Source organism: Haliotis rubra, unplaced genomic scaffold (assembly GCF_003918875.1).
Source record: "Haliotis rubra isolate DU_JTF1 unplaced genomic scaffold, ASM391887v1 Scf2099, whole genome shotgun sequence".
Lineage (NCBI taxonomy): Eukaryota > Metazoa > Mollusca > Gastropoda > Lepetellida > Haliotidae > Haliotis > Haliotis rubra.
The window spans coordinates 3504-29113 of NW_025766113.1; the positions used below are offsets into that span (position 1 = coordinate 3504).

General features: G+C 37.7%; 2 protein-coding genes across 2 annotated transcripts in view; both read left to right on the forward strand.

Annotated features, from left to right (window-relative positions):
- Window positions 1-5406: 5406 nt before the first annotated feature.
- On the forward strand, window positions 5407-5898 carry LOC124276482. The gene has a single exon (XM_046712112.1). The coding sequence runs from the start codon at window positions 5407-5409 to the stop codon at window positions 5896-5898; it is 492 nt and encodes a 163-aa protein (XP_046568068.1).
- Window positions 5899-9605: 3707 nt separating this feature from the next.
- LOC124276483 overlaps window positions 9606-25610 on the forward strand; it is a 45313-nt gene continuing 29308 nt past the window's right edge. The window contains exon 1 of the mRNA XM_046712113.1: window positions 9606-10009. The gene's annotated coding sequence lies outside the window, so the exon portion shown is untranslated. The remainder of the gene's footprint in view (window positions 10010-25610) is intronic.

Here is a 25610-nt window from a genome sequence, read left to right on the forward strand (position 1 = left end):
TGTGTCTGTGTACTGTTGTAGTCGCTAGGCTACTGATTTTAGACACCATTGTTGAAATATTGATTCATCAAGGGGCAAAATTGGTTTACCATTCTTGAACTTCAAATAATTGTGTACATTTGGGTTGGGCAGGCTCGGCACGTTCGTGGTAGTTAACAGACCAGAATCATGGGCTGAAGACAGCCTCTCTTCCCTACTGCATCTCCTGCTTGACTGTGTTGAATTCTCCATCACAAGGGATAAATATTTCAATGTTAAAACTGTTAAGGATCTTTTTAATACTGTTCATCTTCATTTAATTCTTGCTTTTTTAAAAGAAATTGATTTAATTAATGAATTTTGATAAATATGTTCTGTAGATAGATGTGTTTTAATAATTGGTAGTTTCGATTAGTAACTTAGCTTGTTAGTGGCTGTATCCTCAAGGAGGGTTGAAGTAGCGTAAAATTATTTTCCCCCTATGAGGGTACGTAAGTCCAAAAACTTTGAAAGTCAATTTAAACTAACCAGGATTTTTAAACGTAGTATTCTTGTTATTTTAATTTTGGCTAACATTTCTTATAATCGCCAACGGCTGAAGGGATGGTGTAAATCCAACTAGGGTCCATGCAGGTAGCAAAGGTACTGTAAGTCCCCATGGTCCCTAGTATAGTGATCTACCTTCTGTTGTTGGGTATCTATAGCCTGATTTTATATTGTATTGTCCCAATAGTGCTATTAGTTTTAAACTTTCCACGCTAGTTTTAATTCTAATTGTGATATTCTAGTTGTTTTACTGTCGTTATTCGACAGGTTTTTATAATATACATATATTTCATTTCAATATCAAATGTTCTCGTCACGATATGGCTGAAATATTGCCGATGTGACGTTAAATATTAACTCACTCACTCACTCTCTTCCCTACTACATAAACGGAAGCGACAAAACCTTTTCCACATCTGCTAAAAGCAGAGTCGATTGTAGAATTGTGACTATATCATGAGTATATATTTGTTTCAGCAACATTACTGCTGAACGATGTTGTTTGTTAACAAAACGAATCTGATAATGGGGAAGATTATAATGAAATATTTTCTATTCATGAGTTCTATACTGCTCTTGAACACGTTCGCTATGCTGCTACAGGAGCTGATGACATACATTCTACCATGACTTCAGTGATTAGTTGATTAAAGTCATTCAGAGGTCTATAATCACGTTATACGCCTCTGATTTTCCAACACAGTATGTATATTTTAAAATCTTAATAACGCGGTTATGATAGAATGGAGAAATAATATTAAGTATTTATATACCTCTGATTTTCTGACAAAGTATGCTTATCTCCTAATTATCCCTTCAGACAGCACTGAAAACAGCATCAAATGGTTTCCGAAATTTTTTACAACACATTATTTTATGTTTTTGTCTAAATGTAAGAAAGTCAATTAAATAACTTTAAATCTTCAGTAACCCATGCTTTTTAAGCGCTGCTCCAGCTATATGGCGGCGGTTTGTAAATAATCGAGTCTGGCCAGACAATCCGGTGATCAACAGCATGAGCATCGATCTGCGCAATTGGGATACGATGACATGTGTCAACCAAGTCAGAGTGAGTTTGGTATTACGCCGCTTTTAGCAATATTCCAGCAATATGAAAGCGGAGATGGGCTTCAATGCTATTGCTGGAATATTGCTAAAAGCGACGTAAAACCATACTCACCCACTCATCCTAATGCCGTGTCTTTCCTATTGTCGCGTTCGGGGATTGAACCCACACTGCCTACCATATTGTCATGACGACCACTGAGTCAGTGCCGTTCTAGATTTAGATCCCTCCCGTTTAGTTACACTCATATAATATACTAACCGTTAAGTTAGTCGACGCACGTATTGATTAAAGTACTGTCGGAAATGCTAGAAAAATGCTTTTTAGCCTTAATACTTTGATAAAGGTGATAAATGTACTATGTTGTCAATATATCAACTCGCATATAGTGTACCTAATTTTTATTTCAATCGATTTAACATTCCCATGCATTTAAAGGCCAGTTTACAGGAGAGAATATGGTACCAAAACAACAACTTAAGATTTTTTCTGAGTTCAACAACAGAAATCTGAAATAGTCTTTACATTTATGCTAATAATACAGGTGGTGTAAAAATATGAATCAACGTTTTTCTTTAACAAATAAATGTTGAATGTTTGTGTTATTTTACTTAATTATCGTTTCTTTATTGAAGAAATATTAATATAAATGTTAAGTCTTGATAAAAAAGTTTCCCGTCTTGCATGCACATCTTTATCACAGCGTCCACTATGGCCAATTATTTGCAGTCAATTGTTGCAAAGGTTTATAAGTTTTTTGTGCTTGAAAAAGACAGAGGTAAACCTTTCATTAGTTTAGAAAGGGTTTATTACAGAACTTGTAGAGCTGTTGGTATGTCTTGCCAACAAGTTTACAATATTGTACACAAATCAGACAAGACAGAGACAGTCTCAAAAGCATTTACGACGGTACTTTAGTCAGTTTAATGTTATGCTAATGTTATTTAGAAGCTTACCTTTGATCAGTAATACCCCATTATCAGTGCTGAATATTGTTTCAATGATATCGAAAGAGATGACGTATTTTTCTGTGATGAAGAACAAAAAGGATTGCTGATTACTGATAGTAATGTCAGATATTATTAGATGAACTGTTATTCTAAGTGACCGCGTCATACATTATCTCATACTCACTCATAGTGAATATATTAAATTAGAATCAGCTATGTTTCATGCTGATATACATTCAACAGTAATGGAAGTCGAGTATAGTGGGAGAGAAGTCGAGCAATTGTACACCAATGTCAGTACAAAATATAAGCGACAACATTGCTATTTCCATACTCACGAGGAATCTCTTGATTTATATAATTTCGATTATATCATCAGCGAGCATTTTTTTATTTTCAGTGATGATACAGGGTGGTCGCGAAAGGAAATGTACTCAGAGGCAAAATTTCGTTTGACATGCAATTTTTCATTTGCATTTAATGATTTTTTTATTTGAACCATAGAAAGAGTGTGCTGTAAGTCTCGGAGAAAGTCATCACGAAATTTGCAATAATTTGTCGTCTAACTCCGCACTCAGCAGCAGCACTTGCAAGGGACGTAGACAGAAAGGTCAATACTGGGTCTTCCGAAGCAATGTTTTCTTCGCTTGTGAAAGTTCTAGGTGTCTGGATTCGTAAAATAACTTTAGTTTCATCTGCGCATGATTGGAAACAATCAAAAGTACATTACTCCAGAATGTGATCAGATGTTTTGTAGGTCTTTACAAAACGCAAGAAGTTCAGAATACAACTGCTCGCATCGTTTATTTAAAAAGCAAGTCGATAACTCATTTTCTCAAATCCCAACATTTGTTTCCTGTTGCATCTCGTATTGACTTTAAACTGCTCTGCTTTGTCTACATAATCTTGCGCCAACTTATCTCACTGATCTCATCACACAATTCACCCCATCCAGAACTCTTTGATCATCCCAGAACCAGCTCCTGTTAACAGTCCCCAAGATCCGCTTAGCTCCATTGGGCAAGCGATCATTGTGACATGTAGCTCCATGTCTGTGGAATTATCTACCTTTCAACATTAAACTTTATGATTTTCTCACAAGTTTCAAATCTCGCTTGAAAACCTATCCTATCAAGAACACTTATTACTAACTCTTCAAACCCGCCATGCATAATTTGTATATTTCTCGTTGATTTCATGGTAGCGCCTTGAGCATACACAAGTGGAAAAGGGCACGTTATGAATGTCCATATTATTTATTATTGTTTATTATTACATCTTTCGAACCCTCATTCTCAGTGTGAGGCACCCAATCGCCAGGTATAAAAGTAACTCAGACGAATCAAGATTCAACTTAAGCTTCAACGATGGAAGACGTCGAATCTATCGACGTCAAGGCGAAAGACTAGCGCCGACCTGCATTGCTGAAGTGGACCGATTTGGTGTCGGTAGCGTCACGATGTGGGGGAACATACATGTAGACTGCAGATCACCCTTGCTTGTAATCCGTGGAAACCTGACTGCCCAGGGGTACAATGACAACGTTCTTTGGCCAACGTTGCTCCCACTGATGGCAGTGGGCAATGGACATGGTCAGCTCATCTTTCAACACGACAACGCCCGCCCCCATACAGCAAGGTCACGCAGGCCTTCCTACACAAAAACCAGGTCACTGTGATGAACTGACCACCTCGATCTCCGGACATGAACCCCATCGAGCATATGTGGGATGAGCTCGGTCGCAGAGTTCGAGCCCTTCCAAACCCAATCCAGACCATTGCAGAGCTGACAGCAGCTCTCCAACAACAGTGGCAAGTTATTCCACAGAGATCGTCTATGCGCAGAATACTGAAAATCAGTGACTGCCTTAGCTTGACAGAGGGCTGCCTTAGCTGTAGAGGTTTTGTGTTCTTTTATACGGGCGTCAACGGGACGGGAGGTTTCACCTATATAAGAATCACCACATTCACAGTTAATCTTGTAAATCACTCCTTTGGGGGGTTGCTTAGTGGAGGGTGGTTTACGGCCATTGGCCTGGAGAATGGTCCTGAGGGTTGGAGAGCCAGAGAAGATGGTGTCGATACCTGCATGGTGCTTGAGAAGTCCACCTTCCTATACCTTATCTACTGAAATCTACATGACCTATTTCCCTCAAAGGGGGTTAAAGTACTGTAACATTATTGTCCTCCTGAGAGGGTACGTAAGTCCCAATACATTCGAAGTGGATTTAAACCTACTACCATTTTAATCGTAGCATACATGTTCGTTTAATTTGTGGCTAGATTTTCAAAAATTGCTAATAGCTGAAGGGATGGTGTGAATCCAGCTAGGGTCCATGCAGGAAGCAAATGTACTGTAAGTCCCCATGGTCTCTAGTATGGTGATCTACCTTCAGTTGTTGGCGATCTATAGCCTACTTTTATATTGTGTTGTCCCCAATAGTTAAAATATTTTAATTTTACTTACTAGTTTTACTTGTATATCTGTGATATTCTAGTTGTTTTACTGTCATGAGTATATATTTGTTTCAGCAACATTACTGCTGAACGATGTTGTTTGTTAACAAAACGAATCTGATAATGGGGAAGATTATAATGAAATATTTTCTATTCATGAGTTCTATACTGCTCTTGAACACGTTCGCTATGCTGCTACAGGAGCTGATGACATACATTCTACCATGACTTCAGTGATTAGTTGATTAAAGTCATTCAGAGGTCTATAATCACGTTATACGCCTCTGATTTTCCAACACAGTATGTATACTTGTATCTATTCCATTTCAATGTAAAATGTTCACGTCACGATATGGCTGAAATATTGCCGATGTGACGTTAAATATTAACTCACTCACTCACTCACTACATGACCCATTTTAAAGAAAAAGCCCTGTCCTCCTCCCCGATCCAACCTGTGTGCTGGTATAGGAAGGTGGATGACACCCTTGTCGTCCTCAGAAAGGACAAATATCCCACCTCACTACTCCAGCACCTCAACACCCAACATTCCAGGATCAAGTTCACCATGGAGACAGTGAACGACAACAAACTCCCCTTCTTAGATGTCCTTGTTTCCAGAGACCCCTGCAACAAGATCCAAACCACGGTCTACAGAAAACCCATCAATTCCGACCAGTACATTCATTTCAACTCTACCCACCCCCCTAAAACCAAGTCTGGTGTCATCTCAACCCTCACAAGGCGCGCCAAGAAGATTTGCTCCAGGAGCGATGACCTAGAGCATGAACTTAACCACCTACAACGTGTCTTCACCAACCTCAACCAGTATCCCACCAAGCTAGTCAAGAGGACCATCGCCATCACGCTCCAGGACAAACCCAAACTGACGAAGCATTAAGCCGCCCCCATTAGGATTACCCTTCCTTATATTGGCAAGACATCCCACCAAATCAGCAGACTTCTCAAGCACCAAACATGTATCGACACCATCTTCTCTGGCTCTCCAACCCTCAGGACCATTCTCCAGGCCAATGGCCGTAATCCACCCTCCACTAAGCAACCCCCCAAAGGAGTGATTTACAAGATTAACTCTGAATGTGGTGATTCTTATATAGGTGAAACCTCCCGTCCCGTTGACGCCCGTATAAAAGAACACAAAACCTCTACAGCTAAGACAGACAGCAAAACAGCCCTCTCAGATCACCAGCAAAAGTTCCCTACCCATCAAATCAAGTTTGACGAATTCGAAGTCCTATCAACCAAAAATCAGGACTTCACAAAAAGAAAACTGTTGGAAGCCATCGAAATCCGCCGCCACAAACCTTTGATCAACCGTGACCAATGATACTACATCCCATCAGCCTATGAAGAACTAATCAAGCTATACACCATCAATAGCACCCTGTCTATTTGTTGTTACTACTTAATCCCCCTGTTTATTGGCTTCATCACTGGTGCTATTTGTTGTTTTAGTTCCCTACTGCCCTCTTCCAATTATGTACCACTTGTTATTTCTATTACATGCTGTTGTTAATGTTAATCTGCTGCTTGTCACAACATACCATGTACATATGCTCCTCACCATTTGGTTGTACTCACTTTTAGCTTGATAACGATGTAAGAATATACATCGAAACGTCGCTCAACGCAAATAAACCAGAAGTTGTCATCCATAAAGTTGTATGTTTCATTTATTTCATCACATGTTTTACACGTGTCACTCTTCAAACCAATGTTGAGTCCTCAACGATAATACGTCGATACTTGTCACTAGATAGAGTCTGGCAGTTATTGCTGACACAATACACATCTCTGTAGTTTCTGTAGCATGCTCCAATAGTGTATTCGAGACTGTAGCTACTCACTGTTTTAACAATATTGTTTAGTCTTCCTCTAATATGGTATAATCCGTGAGATGCTAAAATGCTTGCTTGCATACCTTTACTCGTCCCTCTGAATAGAGTAAATGACAGAACAGTTTCGTTTGCTGCTTCGTGCATATCTTTTTTTCCTTTTGTTACAATACGACATGGTTTTGATGTTGGTTACCAAGTCATGTTGGAATTCTGGAACTCAATGCAGCACTCAACAACATCTTTGAAACCACTTTTCATCCTATACACTGATTAAAAACCTACGATTAGAGCTTATATTCGTGATCTTACTCAAACGAAGTGGACAATCAAGTAGGACTGGGTTGTCAGTCCAGATTCGAGTCTCAATGCGACGGTTGCAATTCGCATACGCTCATGAATATGTATTGAAGGGTGATGACAGAATTACAGTCAAGCATGTCCAGATTGATTGTGTGGATATTCCTATTACAGTGGACACCTTTTTCAACGTTTCAACCACGAGGGATCATGTTAGTATACATTCTCATTTAATTATTTTTTTGAAAGGAAATTGTGTTGTTTCACAAATTTTGATCAATATGTTTTGTATATGATAGATGTCTTTTATGATTAGTAGAATATATATGGTAACTGATATTGTTAGTGGCTGTACCATCAAAAGTTGTGTAAAATAAATGTCCCCCTGAAAGAGTACTAAGACCACGTCATTGAAAGTATATTCATTCGTACCATAATTTTAAACGTAGAATATATGTTCCTTTATTTCACGGCTACATTAGTCAAAATCGTCATCATCAGAGTGAGTTAATATGGTTTTACGCCGCTTTTAGCAATATTAAAGCAGTATCATAGCTGGGGAAACTAGGAACAGGCTCCACATATTGTTCCCATGTGGGGATCGAACCCGGGACAAGCCAAGGTTTTAACCACAAAGCTACCCCACCGTCCCGCTAACATCTGAAGGAATGGTGTAAATCCAGCATTGGGACTATGCAGGTAGCAAAAGCACTGTATGATCTTTAGATCAGGAGCAAAAGCTTGCTTTTGTGTTTGCCACTTCTTTGAGAACAATTCTATTTCATGCTAAACTATTGTATGAACATTTTGTTTAAGCTCAATTGGGCCCTTAATTGTCCACCCATGCCTGTAAATTACGCCAAAAGGCCCTTCACTTTAAAGTAGAACGACGATAGTTGTTTAACGCTGCATTCAGCCAATTATCAGCTATATGAGGGCGTTGGTTAAATAATCGAGTCTGGACCAGACAATACAGTGATCATCAGCATGAGCATCGATTTACACAAATGGGATACGAAAGATCCTGCGCCTCGCCTTGCAGCTTTTGATCTAAGTAGTAAAGCTTATCAGCATCGACCTGTGTGTGTGGAACAATTCGAGCACCGTATGCCATCAAGAAAGCAGCAATTTCTTTTGGGTCTACTTAGACATTTGGCACTTCCGGTTGCGACAATAGCGTGGCATCCGTCTTTGCGCTGCTATGAAAATAAGGTTTGTAAATACACATTCATGATTTTGAAAAAACTTCTTTGAAATATTTCTAATTTCTGTCACAAAATCATTTGCACCAGGATTTAACCTTGGCTTCGAGGAGTGACCGGTATTGTGATGTAGATGACTGAAGTTTCAGTAGGTTTCATCATTTGCCGGGATGGCTGGTCAGTGCAGTGATTTGCAGATTTGAAATGGATCTGTTCATCACTCATATGAGGTGTACCTTCTCATGTGAAAGGACAGATCTGATTTATCTCACTGTGTTTTGTACCTGGCATCTTTACCTTCGGCTCAGCGTCAGTGAATATCTGTTGTACGGATGATCTCAATCAATGTCAAGTTCATTTCAACTACGTTTCATGCATAGATGTCATGCATCATCGAATGGAGCATTGCTTCTCCCGCACGAAGATCAACAGGTTTAGCTTCCTCGAATATTTGAGCAGACCTTGCAGAGCCAATAGTACAATATTTTAGAATTGCCCGAATGCTTTGATGGTCCACTGATTACAGATTCTCTGTTAATTTGATCAGACAGCTTACGTTCGACACGTTGGAGCCAACTCATGATCAGATCTCGGAATAGATGAATTTGAATGCTGGTGAATAGTTTGAACAAAAATAGTGTTTTGATTTGATTAAAATATCATAAGGTATCAAGGATTGCTATTTTCTACAGATCCAAAAGAACATTTTCTGTGAAGATACGGTCCATTGTGGAATAACCATCTCAAAATCAAGCTTGTGCCACAGTTATAATAGAGTGCAAGTTTCAGAATTCTGATAGACGAGCGTTGTGTCGGTTCCTTAACACAACTGATGAGGCTGATTCTGAGGATCTTTGTTGTTGGCTTTAATTTTATAAAGAGTGCAGATAATGCCTCATCACATAGACGTCCAGTACAAAATAAAAAGTTTACATAAGTTTTGCTTTGATGTTCTCAGGTTTATCAAATGATTCTATCGACAATCCAATCTCTCTTTGCATTATATTATCTCCATGCATTCAATCAATTTGCAAAATCTCATTGAAGTTGTCTGTGGGTGGTAATATTCTCCTTTCCGCAGGTCCTTCCAATATCCTTTTCTGGATTCCCCCGCCGTGATATTGCTGGAATATTGCTAAAGTCGGCGTAAAACTGAACTAACTCACTCCTTACAATATTAATTTTCAAGAAAACATTATTGGCATATAATTGAAGTATTATTAATTTGATTGTCTGCATTTGGTCATCTTACTGTTTATCTAAATGTGTCATATTGTCTCGTTAGCAACGACCCAAGTAAATATTACAAATTCGAAATAAATGCATCTCCAACCCGAGTTAAGCTATCAGCAGTTTGAACGGACAGTTTAGTCTACACTCAAACAGTATACCAGTGTTCTGCACACAGACATTTTCCTCTAACATTGCGAGAACACCTGGAGCCTTTGCTCAGTCAACCACTTGACGACGTCAAGGTATTCATGTGTCTTGAATAACCGTCACGTGACGCCACACAGGTATATATGTAAACCGCTTTTGACATTACAGAACAGTTTGTAATGTCAACCCCCGTGTCTGTGCGACAAAGAACTGTGAACATCAGTGAACAGACACACTGGAGGGAAGGAAAACCTCTGCCTGTTTAGAGACATAGGTAAGTTGTCAGTTATGTACGTCTTTCTTCAGGGGGTCATTTCAATGCGTGAACGAGCGACAGAGGGAGAGAGAAAAAATGCGTTGTATCCTCCAGAAGATCATCCGAAGATCAAACATACTATATAAATACAGGAAAGGGAACAAAGCTACAAAATTGATATAGATGTATACACAATTACTTTAATCAAGATGATTACCTAAAGCAATAATTTACATAAAAACATACATGTACATGTGTATACAATTGATTTATACAAGAAACTTCCGAAGATGGGCATACATCATTATACACTAGTTAATACATCAGCAAAGGTCAACCAGTGTGACATTGTAGGAGAAGTCGCCTTCTTCGGCAAATGTATAAATAAAATCTTAAAATAATTGTTTCCGATGTCCATGGCCTATTGATCAACATTTTCATTAAAAGCAGTTTCACCTCCAAATAGAAAAGAGAGCGCATCGAGTTAATCCTGTAATTCAAAGGCAACATAGATTTCCACATCAAGAATGTAAATCATAAACACAAAAAATAATCGTTTCTCTCAAGGTTAAGTTGTTCACAGTTTAGGAATATATGAAACTCATAACCATAAGTATATATGTTATACAGGTTACATACCTTAGATATTTTACCACGTGTATACCATGTATTTTAATACATATTTGGAGAGCAGATATATAATTGTGATGTAAGTGTGTCAATTGCCAGAGAATATGACAGTTTAACTTGCAAAGAACGCGTGCATAAAGCGTCATGTTTTTATAAATTGAGGTTTGCATAACCCATCTGTGTTCTTCATAGCTATGTACAGATGTATTTACAATTTTTCGCCATTCGTACTTTGAAGGGAATACACCCTCCTTAATATATTTTTCTATGTGTACATATGCTAGCCATCAAAAGTTTAGACTCACTTAAAGCTTTCACTATATGTTATGTATATATATATATATGTGGTTACATCGAAGATGAATTTCTCCCCTAACCTAGGTGAACTAACTGCAAACCTTTTGCAGATGAATTGCACGAGGGTCATGCGTCAAATCGCTGAAAGGCATGTGCAAATATCGTGCATGTGAACAGCTGCGTTTTGCTGTAAAGTTTTGTTAAGAATTCATCAATTTTCACTGAGTTTCATCATTTATTGAACTTATGACAATAATCTTTTCAACGCTACGAATTTGTTTTACAATACATCAGTGCATGTGTAAACAGTACCTTCAAACAGTATGGCATATTTTGCAAAATCTAGTTTAGAACAGTTGCCTGAAGTAAGTGGCTATATTTACACTAGTGAGTCTAAACTTCTGATGGGTAGTATATAAATTATATTTATACTAGAGTACTGATAGTAGATCATCACAGATTGAAGGGGATTTTGTAAGGATGAAGATACCTTTTTTATGACAGGAATTTATGGATGTCAACTTCTTTATTTTTAGCAGCATAGCATTTCAGAGTATATTCTTAAAACGTTAAAACGTTAAGTATAGTTAGGGAGTATAAATAAAGATTTTTGCATTGAATGAGATGAGGGGGACGGTGTGTATGTGTGTGTGTGTGTGGGGGGGGGGGTGGGGATTTAGTGTGTTATAGTTAAGGGTATCACAGCAAAAATAACTTGGTTTCCGCAATGCGGAAACCTGGTGGAAAGTGGACTGAAACTTAAGTTTCCACCTAGAATCCAGTGAGTTTCCGTTCTTTTACATTGAGTTTCCGCAATAACGGAAAATTACAATTACCCACTTTCTAAGGGTTTCCGCAAGGTTTCCGTTACCCACACTCCAACAGGTTTCCGCAAGGTATCCGTTACCCACACTCCGACAAGTTTCCGTTGAGTTTCATTAACTTTGAATCCATCAGGTTTCCGCAAGGTTTCAGTTATTAATAAGACTCCAACAGGTTTCCGCATAGTTTCAGTTACCAACAATCCGACATAGTTTCCGCATAGTTTCAGTTACCAACAATCCGACATAGTTTCCGCATAGTTTCTGTTACCGGTTTCAATTTCAGGTTCACAGGTTTTCAAATGCGTTTCAAAGAGCCAAATTTAAATATTCTTCTTTATTCATATCATAAACTCTTGTTAAAAAACAATATAAGCAATTTGTTATCATGACATTTACTTAAAGAAAAACAGAATATATAATAAGATTCCTTGTTTTATTTTCTCAACATGAATATGAATTAGCATTTAAGGCAAATAAAGATCATACATATAACTAGTAATATAGCACTAAAGGACAGGGCAAAACATTTTGGCATAACTCAATCAAGTTTAAGAAATCATATATCATTTATAACAAAGTAGTAATTTTTCATCAGTAAAACTTTCATTCAATTATTATCTTGAAATAGCATGTTAGATATGAAATTTATTTCTAAAATCATGCTAATGGTGAAAAATAACATTAACATACAGCTTAACACAGAAATAAAACATAGCTGCATCGGACATTTTTTTGCACGCCTTGGCATTCAGCCACACACTCTATGTCACAACTATCGCCAAACATCCACTATGATATACATCATACAAATAACACAACATACAGCTTACAATACGAAATAAAATAAAAATTACATTACGAAATTGAAAATAAATTCAATTATATTGCAAGAGTTGGTCAGTTAGCCCAATAAGGGGCATCCCTGGGCGGAGATCCCTCCGGTTGATTGGATGCCTCATCCTCGTCCTCACGTTGGCCATGACGAGAGCAGTGGAGGTGTAGATTCTTTCCAAGTCCAGTGTCGTCGTGTATGCCCTAAGCTTGCTGGACTCCCAGACAAAGGGGACGGCATGCAACTAATTGACGTCATCTTCGTCACTCACGACTGGTGATGTCATGTCTATGGTGAGTGTTGTCGCTACCTTTTTCTTTCGTCTATCTGGCCAATCGATAGATGCAAGTCTGTTTAGGCGTTGTGCAAGTTTCTGAAAATGGCAGGTAATAACGAATTACTAGGTTATTTTGATAAATTACACAAACATCAATCAACAAGAAACTGACAATGCCAAGGATGATTTAAAATGAGTAATGCAAAAGGAAGTTTGAATAAAAGAGAACTAAATTGAACAATCACACTTTGCACTAGTTTTCTCAAAACTCAAATTATGAAATTCATCACACTTCATTGACCGAATGAAATATCTTATTTTCTAAAGAGACACACAATCTATACAAAATTTGCTCTGACGTTACATGCTTCCCAGTCCAGAGGTAGTAATACGTTATATATATATATATATGAACATTTATTGCATTTTCTATATAGTAATAATGATACTAGTAATAGATTTTCATCAAATTGCTATATTCAATTTCTTACAGTTCGTATTGAGCCCTTTTCTGGTGTCCCCCGCCGTGATGTTGCTGGAATATTGCTAAAAGCGGCGTAAAACCAAACTCAGTCAGTCAGTCGTATTGTTGAAGGCACAAGTATATTCCCCCAGTAGTGACTGTATGTTTTTGAGGTGTATTTAGAAGTGAATAATGCAAGGCATGAATGTTTACGGATGACAACGTCTTGTGAAAACACAATGTTTCGGAGTGAATGCTTACACCTGACGAAGGGGTAAGCATTCACTCTGAAACATGTTTTCACATAATAAAGGAGTTGACATCCATAAACCTTGTCTCTACACTATTAATTGGAAATTATTTACTATTTATAATGAAAGTCACTACAGATAGGTCAAAATTACCTTCACATGTTACTGCTGACCATCCTTGATCATTTGTTATACAGTCTCCAGACTCATCATCAGCTTTGCTGAAAAAAATAAACAATAACACGTTACTTTTCTTTGCATTTCCCCATTCATTCATTCGAGTTTTAAAAAAACATTTATACCAACAAGCAAACTACAGATTTATCACTTTAGGTTATGCAATCAGTAAGTGAACGGCCTGACATAAACATCCTGATGAATGAAGTTTAGTTATCTCATGTGACATAACCTTGGAGTAATTACGGTATTGTAAAATCAAGGGGTCAGTTTGACTGCAATTTCACACAGGTGTGAAGTTATGATTTATTTGGTCCAATTTGAAATCATGATTAAGTTACCGGTTATTCAAATCCATTTGCAAATGTAACTTTAGTATGGTTCATTTTGTGAAAATGTATCTAGGGAAGCATAATAATAAAATATTCAAAGTGAAATTTTGTCTATGTTTCGTAGTACCATAAACGAATTACCCCGGCCCCTGGATATTTAACCCAAACCGTCCCCGCACCCGAACCGGCCCCTGGGTTAATTAACGATAATCAGACAGACAATTAATCAGACAGACATGAAGATTTCAGTTAATTTATTATATATATACAGACATGAAGATTTCAATTAATTTATTATATATATATAGACATGAAGATTTCAGTTAAATTATTATATATATATACAGACATGAAGATTTCAATTAATTTATTATATATATACAGACATGAAGATTTTACTTTAGTATTGTTTTGCAATTGATCTTTTAGATTCTTAAAAGAATTACATAAAATGTCCTCTACCACGGGATCTCCGTGATCAGCAGCACTTGCATGTTCACTTGCCTCTCATCGACACTAATATTCGCTAATATATTTTCAAAAATCGATATTACATACCTTCAGTAAGAGAGGGTGATCTTTTCCTCCAGTAGTAGTCGTGACACATGTTTCCTCACAAAAGCCTAAATGAATAAAACAAATCCATTAATATATAATCTATTTGCTATATTTTTTCAAAATTGTAGTATATTTTTAGATAGACTTATTTTACTTCACCAACCTTAGTTCGAGCAAAACAGTTTATACAGTCATGGGACTTAAATATACGTCCGTCGGCAAAATTCTCATAGACTTGCATGCTATTTTAGTGTAGCTGTGTAATTTTCATTAATTCAGTTTTCCATATTTGGTTGTCAAATTTTGCAGTTTGTTAGGAAATCATCTTGGTCACAGATACATACTTTTCCGCATTGTAGTTACATGAGCAACATATATACAACACAGCGTATTCTTTCCCCATAGACCGCCATGTTAAAAATTGCCATAACCATGACACGCACTGAATTGAAAATAAAACGGAAATTATGTCTTTGTAGCTGAGATGATTCATGACCCATGTGCAAAATATGAACAATATCAAACGGATATTAAATAAATTCAAGACATATTTCTAGCTGCACCAAATTAACATGTAAGTCGAATAATGCATAGTGACGAATATCTATGGCCAGTGGCTGTAATTCGATAGATTAGCTTGTTTACCAATCCAGATTTCTGTACGTAAAGTAAATAATTCATTAAACGTTATTTGACAACAAAATAAATTGGTCTTACCTGACAGGGTCGTGGTACTGCGAGTTTTTCGCAGCCATTTCCATCTTTCTTTTCCAGGTAGCGAATTCTCTCTTCCAGTGCTTTGAGGGAAACTGAGGCGGCTATGAAAATGGCGTCTCGCAAAGACTCACGGGAAAAACACTTTGTTGTTGTTTTTCAATCTAAATCTAGCATTACAGTTTGACAATATCTTTCCGCGTTATACAACAAAATAAAGATACACTATACACCTAAAATGTCAGCTGTGTGTTTTTATAATGATTTAGGTAGTCTCGCGTGGACGTGATCCTGTCGCCATTGTTTTATTTGTTTACATTGCCGACATCAAAGGGGACCGTGAAAGGTGGAAATGAGCAGATTGAATGTGAGTACCCAAAGTGACAACAGTGGGCTGTTATGGGCTTAAGGGTCTTTTCATCGGATTATGGGCACTAATTGCTCCTCCTCAGTGTCAAGCATCAACATGTAGGCCTAGAGATAATTAACAGTGAATAAATCTGAAAACATATTCACGTTACTTTAATAGTCCTGGGTGCCGTTCCACTAACCGATCTTATCTAAGATCAATCTTAGCAAGTTACGCCAATTTTACAATCGTCTTAGCTAAAAGTTACACCCGTTCCACTAACCGATTTTAGGCCGATTGTAGCCGGTCCCGATCTTACGATCCGATCCAAGCTTAGATCGAGACTCTTTCGTGCGAGAGATAGAGGAATGCGAGGCACGAGTTATCTCCCTTTGCATAGTCTAGCAAATGATGGAAGTAGTTTACGAACCAACTGAGTGAGTGAGTGAGTTTAAATGTTAAGCCGCACTCAGCAATAGTCCAGCTATATGGCGGCGGTCTGTAAATAATCTAACTAAGATGCATAGCGTTCATTCTACCATGAATCAAGAAAATACTAGATTCTGATTGGTTGTTCAGAAAAATCAGACGGCATCAATTGTGGATTGACGCTCATCTGATTGTAAGGCCGCTTCACCGCGCATTGACAAATCTTATTGTGAGAACTACTTCCGTTTGACCACAATGATGGCGGATCATAACAATAACTCCATGGATTTTGACGCTGACTTTCGAATTTCCCACATAGGCAATTGGAAATTTTTGGATTAAAAATGCGTTTGATTTCATTGCGCTTCACTGCGCACGTATAGAACACTTCAGCTTGACCACCAACATGACTAATATCAACACAACGGACGTAATGGAAATGCTGATAAAACATTTATTTAAACTCGAAAAGTACAATTATATGATTCCTCCCCCACACACACACACACACACAATTATGAGGGAACCTCACTATCATATTACCTTCTATTATAAAAATATTCAAACTCAATTACAATACACAGCCCCAAACATGAACAAAACAATATCTAACATATAAATCAGAAAGCCTTGTAAAAATACATCCCTATCTATACAAAATATGCAGCAAAACATTAGTAAACATTTACCTACCTGGTAAATGGTATATTTAATTCCGTTTAGAATGGGAAATTTGCAAGATAGATCTTACGGTCTGGCGAAACACCACATTTATGCCACTCATAGTCATACTCCATCATATCCCGTTGCATCGTTCACAACATAATTCTGCACATTGCCAGCTTCCCCGCAAGGTTGTCACTGTTATGTTCATCTACTTTGAAAAACGCTTGGACACAGTCCAGTCCCAAACGATGAAAACAAAGTTCCAGGGAATCACAAGTTAGTCGCATGTACACTAAGCAGTAGCACTGTCACCCTTTTGTCGCATGCCGGGGTGGAGGCAGTATGTGAAATCATGATCGGCCGGTCATAAAAATCAACAGTCTTTGATGAGTTACAGGTCGTAGGTTGATCAGGAAAGTATCTATCCTTCGATTCTGCAGGGTTCAGATTCGACAGTCAGTCAAGTATTGCCCACTGTCACTTCAAATTTCAACCTTTCGCAAAATGTAAACACTGGCTCGTCCGCCATTTCAAACTGTTGCGTAACTGTCTACTTCGAAGAAAATAAGTAGGTCAGACGATTCCATTATAGTGTGGCCAGGGGGGTACAGTTTTACGGCACACAAAACAATAGGCTGGTTTTAGTCGTGTGGGGTTGGGATGGAAAAAAACCCAAGATCTCGGGTATTACATAATTGCATTGAATAAACAGTAGTTTGATTTCTTTGGACAGAATATTGTTATGTTGTAATGTTAAAAAGATACGAACGGCACCTACCGCTCCCTTCACAGACGAGTTCAATTCGCCTCTCGTCCCATGCCGGATTACGCAGTGTCTTCCGCAGAGCGAGGAAGTTCGATTTTAAATGGTTCATGGTAGAATGGAGATAACTTTAGTGTGTTTGAAAATCAGAGACATGCTTTACTGAATTGATGGCGACTAAATATTTCGATTGAAACCTCACGCTACGCGTTCGGTTCCAGTTGAAATTTAGTCGCCATCAATTCAGTAAAGCATGTCTCTGATTTTCAAACACACTAGGTTTATCTCCTAACTAACATGAGCGTTCATGTTAGTTAACGCTATGTATCTTAGCTATAAATAATCGAGTCTGGACCAGACAATCCAGTGATCAACAGCATGAGCATCGATCTGCGCAGTTGGGAACCGATGACATGTGTCAACCAAGTCAGCGAGCCTGACCACCCTCTTACGACAAGCATGGGTTACTGAAGTTCAATATTCTAACCCGGGCCTTCATTGGTATTTTTCCAACCAAGTGTAAACGTGGAGAAAAAGGCTGGAGCAAAATATTAGGGTAGTGAGCAACTTGGTTTCAGGTGCAAGTGCGTGTTCACGAACGCTGGGTATCAGAGATAATATAATAATAATAAATGCATATTTATAGTGCGCCTATTCCACATCCTGGGGCATGCTCAAAGCGCCATGTACAGATAATTTACACGAGAGCATTTACAGCCGAGATTGTAAGTAATAAACTGAGAACAGGTTTTAAGTCTGGACTTTAAAAATGTCAATTGTGTCAGAGCTTTTGATATGTGCCTGAATAACACGCGGTCTGCCTTTAGAATCCCCCACCAAATATGCGCAGTGAAATCAAACATGTTTGTATCTTTTTGCTTCAGAACATTGTTCACTTCACGGCTGTCCCTATTCTTAACCATGGCGTTGCAATATTGTTGTACAATACAAACGTGTTACACCGACTCGCTCGGTTGTGTTCCCATGACGACAGTGGTCAGACTGGCCTGACATTTGTAAGGCTTCAGTGCAGTGTTTGTTTACATCACAGAAATATACAAATTCATTTCATGGGGGATTTTAGGGGACGCTCACGGTGAAATGCTCGCTCTTATTTTTCACATAGAATAGGAAAGCCACCATTTTGGTTTCTCTACGATTGATTTTAGCTATCCTATGTTGGTCATGAGCAACTTAGACTTTGAATCTTAACTTTACGATTGACTTAGGTGAGATTGGTTAGTGGAACGGTATGCCGATCGTAACGTCACGCTAAGATTGGGATTTTATGGGTTTACGATTGGCGTAGGGCTAAGATCGGTTAGTGGAACGGCACCCTGATCGAGCTTCATGAGTCCTTCTCATGAGAACTTGTGTTAGTGACAAATAGGTGATTTTTCAAAACCCTGTCAGGAGTAGGCAATATACGAAAATATTTTTGCTGGACGTAAAACTTCATCATGTAAGTAATTTACCCATTGAGCTCCAAACATGCAAGTGTTTTAGACATGCTTATATCATGTTCATTCTTTTCAGTTCTACACCTAGATATACTATTCCCATGTATTATAAGTTAAATTATCTAATTTTGCAGTATATATTGCTAGCTTATATGTAATGTCAGCTCAATATATCTGAGTGAGTGAGTTTAGTATTACGCCGCACTCAGCAATATTTCAGCTATATGGCGGTATTTATCCAATTATACCAGTTCATCTATTTTATCATTTTATAACCATTAAAACAATTATTATATATACTTTACACTCATAGCTTTGTGTAATAATTTGTGTAATCAATTATTAAACCTCTTAGCCTTACAATGCATTGACACAAGTCACATATAACATTTCTAAAAGAATCATTGTTTCAATTTACAGATACGTATTGTGGATCTAGGGACTTGTTGGAGATTGACAAGAGGCTTGGCTTGGTAATCATTTATAGTTACACCCTACCATGCTCCTAATTTCATTAAAGGAAATCTTAAAACAATATTTTTTATTCATCAGCATTTAGTCAAAAACAAGTAAACACTAAATAGATACATAGAATAAATTTCTTTATCTTTGTGAAAAATATAATCACTCAAAATGTAACAGTGCGTGGATTCCAGTGTAATTATAAGTTGATATGTTTTTCAGTTCCAAAAAGAAGACCAGTTTTCTGTCCGCACTGCCAGTCGCTTGTTTCAAGGAAACAAGGAATCCGTCTGGAATGGACGGCAGTTTCTCATCAGGTTAGTCGTCAAAGATACTTCACTTCATAGATTTCACTTAACGACTTCAGTTTGATCTGTCCCTTTGTTATCCATCATATATCAATAATGAATATATTTAATTATTGTATATCAAATATGTAACTGTAACTGAAAGTGAATAAGTTGTGTTACACATTTTATAGTTTTTAAATTAAAGTAAAGGTCACATTAAAAAATAATATTTTTTGTTATTATATTGCTGTGAATGTTTCTTTAGAGGGTTGATAAAACTAAGACATACCCACGATTTTTCATTCATGGGAAATGTTAGGTTTTGTATGCTTTTCTCAGTTGAGTTGGTCATTTCAATTTGAAATGAATAAGATCACATATATAATCAGGTGTTACATTCAGTGTTTAAACATGATTCGTATCTATTTAAAATATGTATGTACCGTTTAACCTATTCTAAGATTTCAATTTGCGATTTGGTAGTAGATGTTACCTTGAATATGAGTACAGTAACAGTAATAAATATTACCACAATTTGCTTCAGAATACTGGGTTGGCTACTATTTTCTGGTCAATCAAATAAGTGACATGTCCAATGGAAGATACAATATACATGTATACTACAGATCTTTCCTTTGTGATTGTGAAAAAAATCTTTTGGTTACATCTACAAATTAGTCGTTCTAATTTTATAATTTCATTGTGATCAGATATACCACTGTGCATGTTTTTGAATATGTATACATGTGTTACTTTGGCTGTTTTTGTACTTTTACTAAGCATTGTATGTATTGCATTTGCAGGATGATGCAGAGTCTGTGTGGGACGATGAGCATGGCAACGATGTTGTGCCAGACATCAACCAGGACTCTTCATATTCACCCACATATCTTAAGTAGAGCATACACCATCTGTTTGCGGTTGTGGACTGGTTCAAGCCTTGTTGTAATCAACTTGGTTATATTTCCCCTTTCTCTGTGTGGCAAAACAAATGTCTCAACTCAGGCTCTGCTTCATATGTACCAGATCAGAGGATTGCTGTCAGCTCAGTATGAGTGCAATAGAAGCTTCATGATTGTCAGCAAGTTGCCAAGTCTTTACTATGTGAGATTGTTAGTGTGTATATGTTAAGATACATTGAGGCAGCTTCAAATGTACACTTCATGTATATGGGCCCATGACCTTTCATACAATAAACATTTGAATTTGAATTTAAAATCTGTTGAATAAATATCACAGCAGGTATGTTATGCCTGCACTAGTAGACATCATTTCATCATATGCATAAAATGTTGTAGGGTTTTGACATATTTGTATTTGCATATTCATACAGAAGTTGTGTTCTCCAATGCTGAAGATTCCCTCTTGATGTGGCTTCTCTCATACATACATACATACATACATACATATATACATACATACATACATACATACATACATACATACATACATACATACATACATACATACATACATACATACATACATACATGGTTCTGTTGAAATGTGAGCTACTAGTATTCAAAATAATGAAACAGATGAATCATATCAGTGACTGTGTTACTGTGTTTGTTGTTTTTCGTGTACAATGTAATAAATGGTACATTCACAAGTTATGCAGAATGGTAGTGAGTTACAAAGTCCCATCGGCAGCCATATCGTGAAAGTCGTAAATCTAAATTTGTAAATGTGTACATGAAATAAAAACAAACTTATATACCTACCTGTCTTATAAGGACAGTAAAATAACTAGTCTATCACAAATGTACACTAAAAACTGGCATGTAACCATAAACACTTTAACGGTACAGTATAAAAATGGGCTATAGATTGCCAACACCTGAAGGTTGATCAACATACTAGGGACTACGGGAACGTACAGTACTTTTGCTTCCTGCATGGACCCTAGCTGGATTCTGTATATAGAAATTATCTTGCAAATGTAACAGTAAGTAAATATTGGCCCCCAATGGAACAGCACAAAGCTAAGTTTGCCATTTCATCTAAGCTGAAACCAACAGAAACCTAGCGGAAACCTACATTACCCAGTATTCAATAGGTTTTTGCAATAGCGGAAACTAAGTCATTTTGCTATGAATGTTTCAGCGAACTGAAACTAAATGGAAACGCATAATGATAGTTTCAGTTGTAGAAACTTGACGGAAACCTAGATTTGTTAGTTTCAGTTTTGTAAACTATGCGGAAACTCGCATTGTCTGTTTCCGGATACTGAAACCTAGCGGAAACCTACATTACCCAGTATCCATTAGGTTTCCACAAGAACGGAAACTAAGTTATTTTTGCTGTGTATGTCGTATAGGATTATGTGGTCTTATATGTCTAAGGAACAGTTAAGCTGTTGCCAATAGGTATCGAGGGGTCTATCAAATAAGGTCAACTAATAATGAACAGGTCGGGCTGACAGACCAGGGGCAAAGGGAGGCGGAGTAGATCGACTTGCGTGTCTGTGTATCAATCTTTGTTTATACTGCAGTTGTTTTATGTAGATTTTCTTGGAAGATGAAGATGAAGATTTAGTTGTTGACTGACTGACTGAGTTTGGTTTTACGCCGCCTTTAGCAATGTTCCAGCAACATCACGGCGGGGGACACCAGAAATGGGCTTCACACATTGTACCCATGTGGGTATTCGAACCCGGGTCTTCGGCGTGACGAGCCAACGCTTTAACCATTAGGCTACCCCACCGCCCCTGTTGTTGACGAAGAACAGTAAAACTACTAGTATATCACAGATATCCATTTAAAACTAGCAATTAAATCTAAAATATTGGAACTATAAAAGACAATACAATATAACAACAGGCTATAGATTGCCAACGACTGACGGTAGATCACCATACTAGGGACCATGGGGACTTACAGTACATTTGCTTCCTGCATGGACCCTAGCTGGATTTACACCATCCCCTCAGGCGTTAGCAACGTAGACAAATCTAGCCAAACATTTCTACGATTAAAAATAGCGGAGAGTTTCAATTTACTTTGAATGTTTGTGGATTTACGTATCATCTCAGGGGGACAATGATTTTACGGTACTTTAACCCCCCTTGAGGATACAGCAACTAACAATCTTAGTTATTAATTCAAACTTCCAATCATAAAATATTTATCTATTTACAAATCAGTTAAATAATCTAATTCTTAGTTAAATGAGAACTTATATTAATAAAAAGACCCTTCATAGTTCGTGATTTGAAATAGATATCCCTTGTGATGGAATATTCAACACAGTCAAGCAAGACATGCTTGATCGTGGTTCTTTCATCACAAGGGATACAAAATGGAGGATCCTCACCTTTTAATAGGTACTCATGAGTATATATTGTGTGGCCAATACGACATCGTCGTATGATGACCTCTTCAAATCTGGACTGACAACCCAAGTAGGTGTAACCGAGAGTTGGTTTGATTGCATGTAATTTATTGATACCTACTTCGGTGTCCCACTTCTTTTGCATCAGATCACGCATGTATGTTCTAATGCAAGCTTTGTAATCAGAATATGGAAAACGAAGTGGTGTCACAGATTTGTTGAGTGCTGCCTTGGCAGCAAGATCGTCCATTGTGTTCCCAGAAATGCCAACGTGGCTGGGTAACCAACAAAAGACAACCATGGAAAGTGAAGGGCGGTAAGTGTTTGTTTCCTATTTAGATTTTTTCCTTTCATTTGTTTCTGGTCGCCTTAAAAGTGTGAGACAGACTGCTGTGACAGACGGCCGAAACTGATTCTTAGACATGGGAAGTAACACTTTTTTCTTACTTGACCCATGTTAAGTCTATCTGATATGTAACAGAGGATATTTCTACAGAGCGAGCGAGTGACTCCAGCAGAGTATGTAATATTTGAGGGAGGTGAGAACTCCTTTGTAAATAGCTTTTAGGACGTCAAGGTGTGATATGTTTCTTCACGCCCCAGTTTCACAAATACAGATCTCGGTCAGATGTCCAGGTTACGCTGTTAAACTAGTTATTTCAAAAGATATAAAGTATCCTTAGTTGTGAAACCCTTATATAAATAACCTAATTGTTTGGAATAAAAAAAAGTCTGAACCACATGTATCAACGAATTATGCACTATTTCTACACAAACGTTGTTAATGTCCCTTAAAAAGGGGATGACAACAACAAATAGATGAATTAACTGATAAATGCAGCCATCCATGCATATGGACCAATAGGCACATGAGATTCACTCATTCACGATGATTTCTTTACTCGAACAACTTGTGTGAAACTGAGTTGCATCCTTATTCACAAGTGTATTCTGTCGGCCGATTGATAGTACATTATCAACTTAGGGACACCTACTACGCCATAGGGAAAACAGGTCAGACTGTTCTGACAATAATTCAAATTGGCCGTTGGACTCTTACAGCCGTTGTGGTTCGCGTTTGGAAGACTAACACAGACACCAGCATATATCTAGCCAGATGGTGTAGGTCTTGGATACAGTTAATAATTGCAAGCGAAAGGTATGTTTACTTTCAGGACAGTATGTACTTATAGTGCTCATATACAGTTTGTAAATGTGAAAAAACTATGTCCATAATAATGTTAATAATTACAGGAGGTTTTCAATTTTCTCGTGGATAACGGGAATGCTCTTCCTTCTTTCTGCAGAGGTCGACAATATGTCGGAAGGAAGGTGATCTGACTAATCTCCAAAACGCCCGCCCTATTATATACATGCCTGAATACAGAGTACAAAATATGAACAGATTTTGTGTCATCCTATTGCACCTCCAATGATATTGTGTACATGGAGCAGAACGAGATTTTTGGGTTGCCAGGGCCAATTTTTTGTTAAAAATATCCTTGAAGAGGCAAAAACGTACCATCCTAACCTCTCAATATGTTGATAGACAAGTGAAATTTTAATGATTTTGTACCTCACAAATGGGCTGTGAGGTCACTGGACTGTTTTGACTTACCTTAACGATTACTTGTTTTGTAAACTCAAGTCACTGACGAGCTGCTAGTGCAACACTCTTGAGATGTATTCACACGGGGAGATGGTGACTGCAGAACACATTTCTGTGAGAAGTGGGGTATTCCTGGCGATTAATTGGCCCTTTGCTTTTCTGTTTGTCACTGAATCCTTAGGGCTTTTTGCTAAACAAAGAGGAAGGTTATCATCCAGGACCTCCACAACACTTATTACTCACCTCCTTTACATGGATTACCTTGAACTATTGCAACTGGAGAGTATGCACTGAAAAAACCCCGAGATTGTCAAGCGCTTCTCCAATTACATGGGCAAGACAAATGTAACATACTACATCTAACGTGGGAAGATAAGACAATTTCTCTTGAAGGTTTGTCGGACCATCTCGTGCAGTGTCAGTCCTATGCGTATGTGGGGATGCATGTTAGAGGCAAACTCTGAGTATAATACAATTGTCGACTTATGAAATGCTGGAGTGCAGAGCTGGATGTTTGCAATAAAGTTGAAGCAACAAATACATATGCTGTGTCCGTTATGTGGGTGGGGTGAGATTATGATCAAAACATGGATTATAAATCAGCTGACATCCAAACATAGCAAACTAATAGAGCCATAAAGATCGGGGTTAGAATTGTTCATCAGCAACCGGGATCAGGTAGTCAGGCTCGCTAACTTGATTGACAGCTGTCATCCAATTGCGTAGATTGACGGGATAACGCCAGAATAGTGCTTACAGCGGCGTTAAACAACAAAGAAAATTGTATTAAATCTAATTTATTACACACGTGTTCTGAATATCGTAATGAGATAATTTTTGTAATCTCTACATATAGACGCTAAATATTTGGAGTGAACGTGATGGAGCACTGGAGCGTGAGGC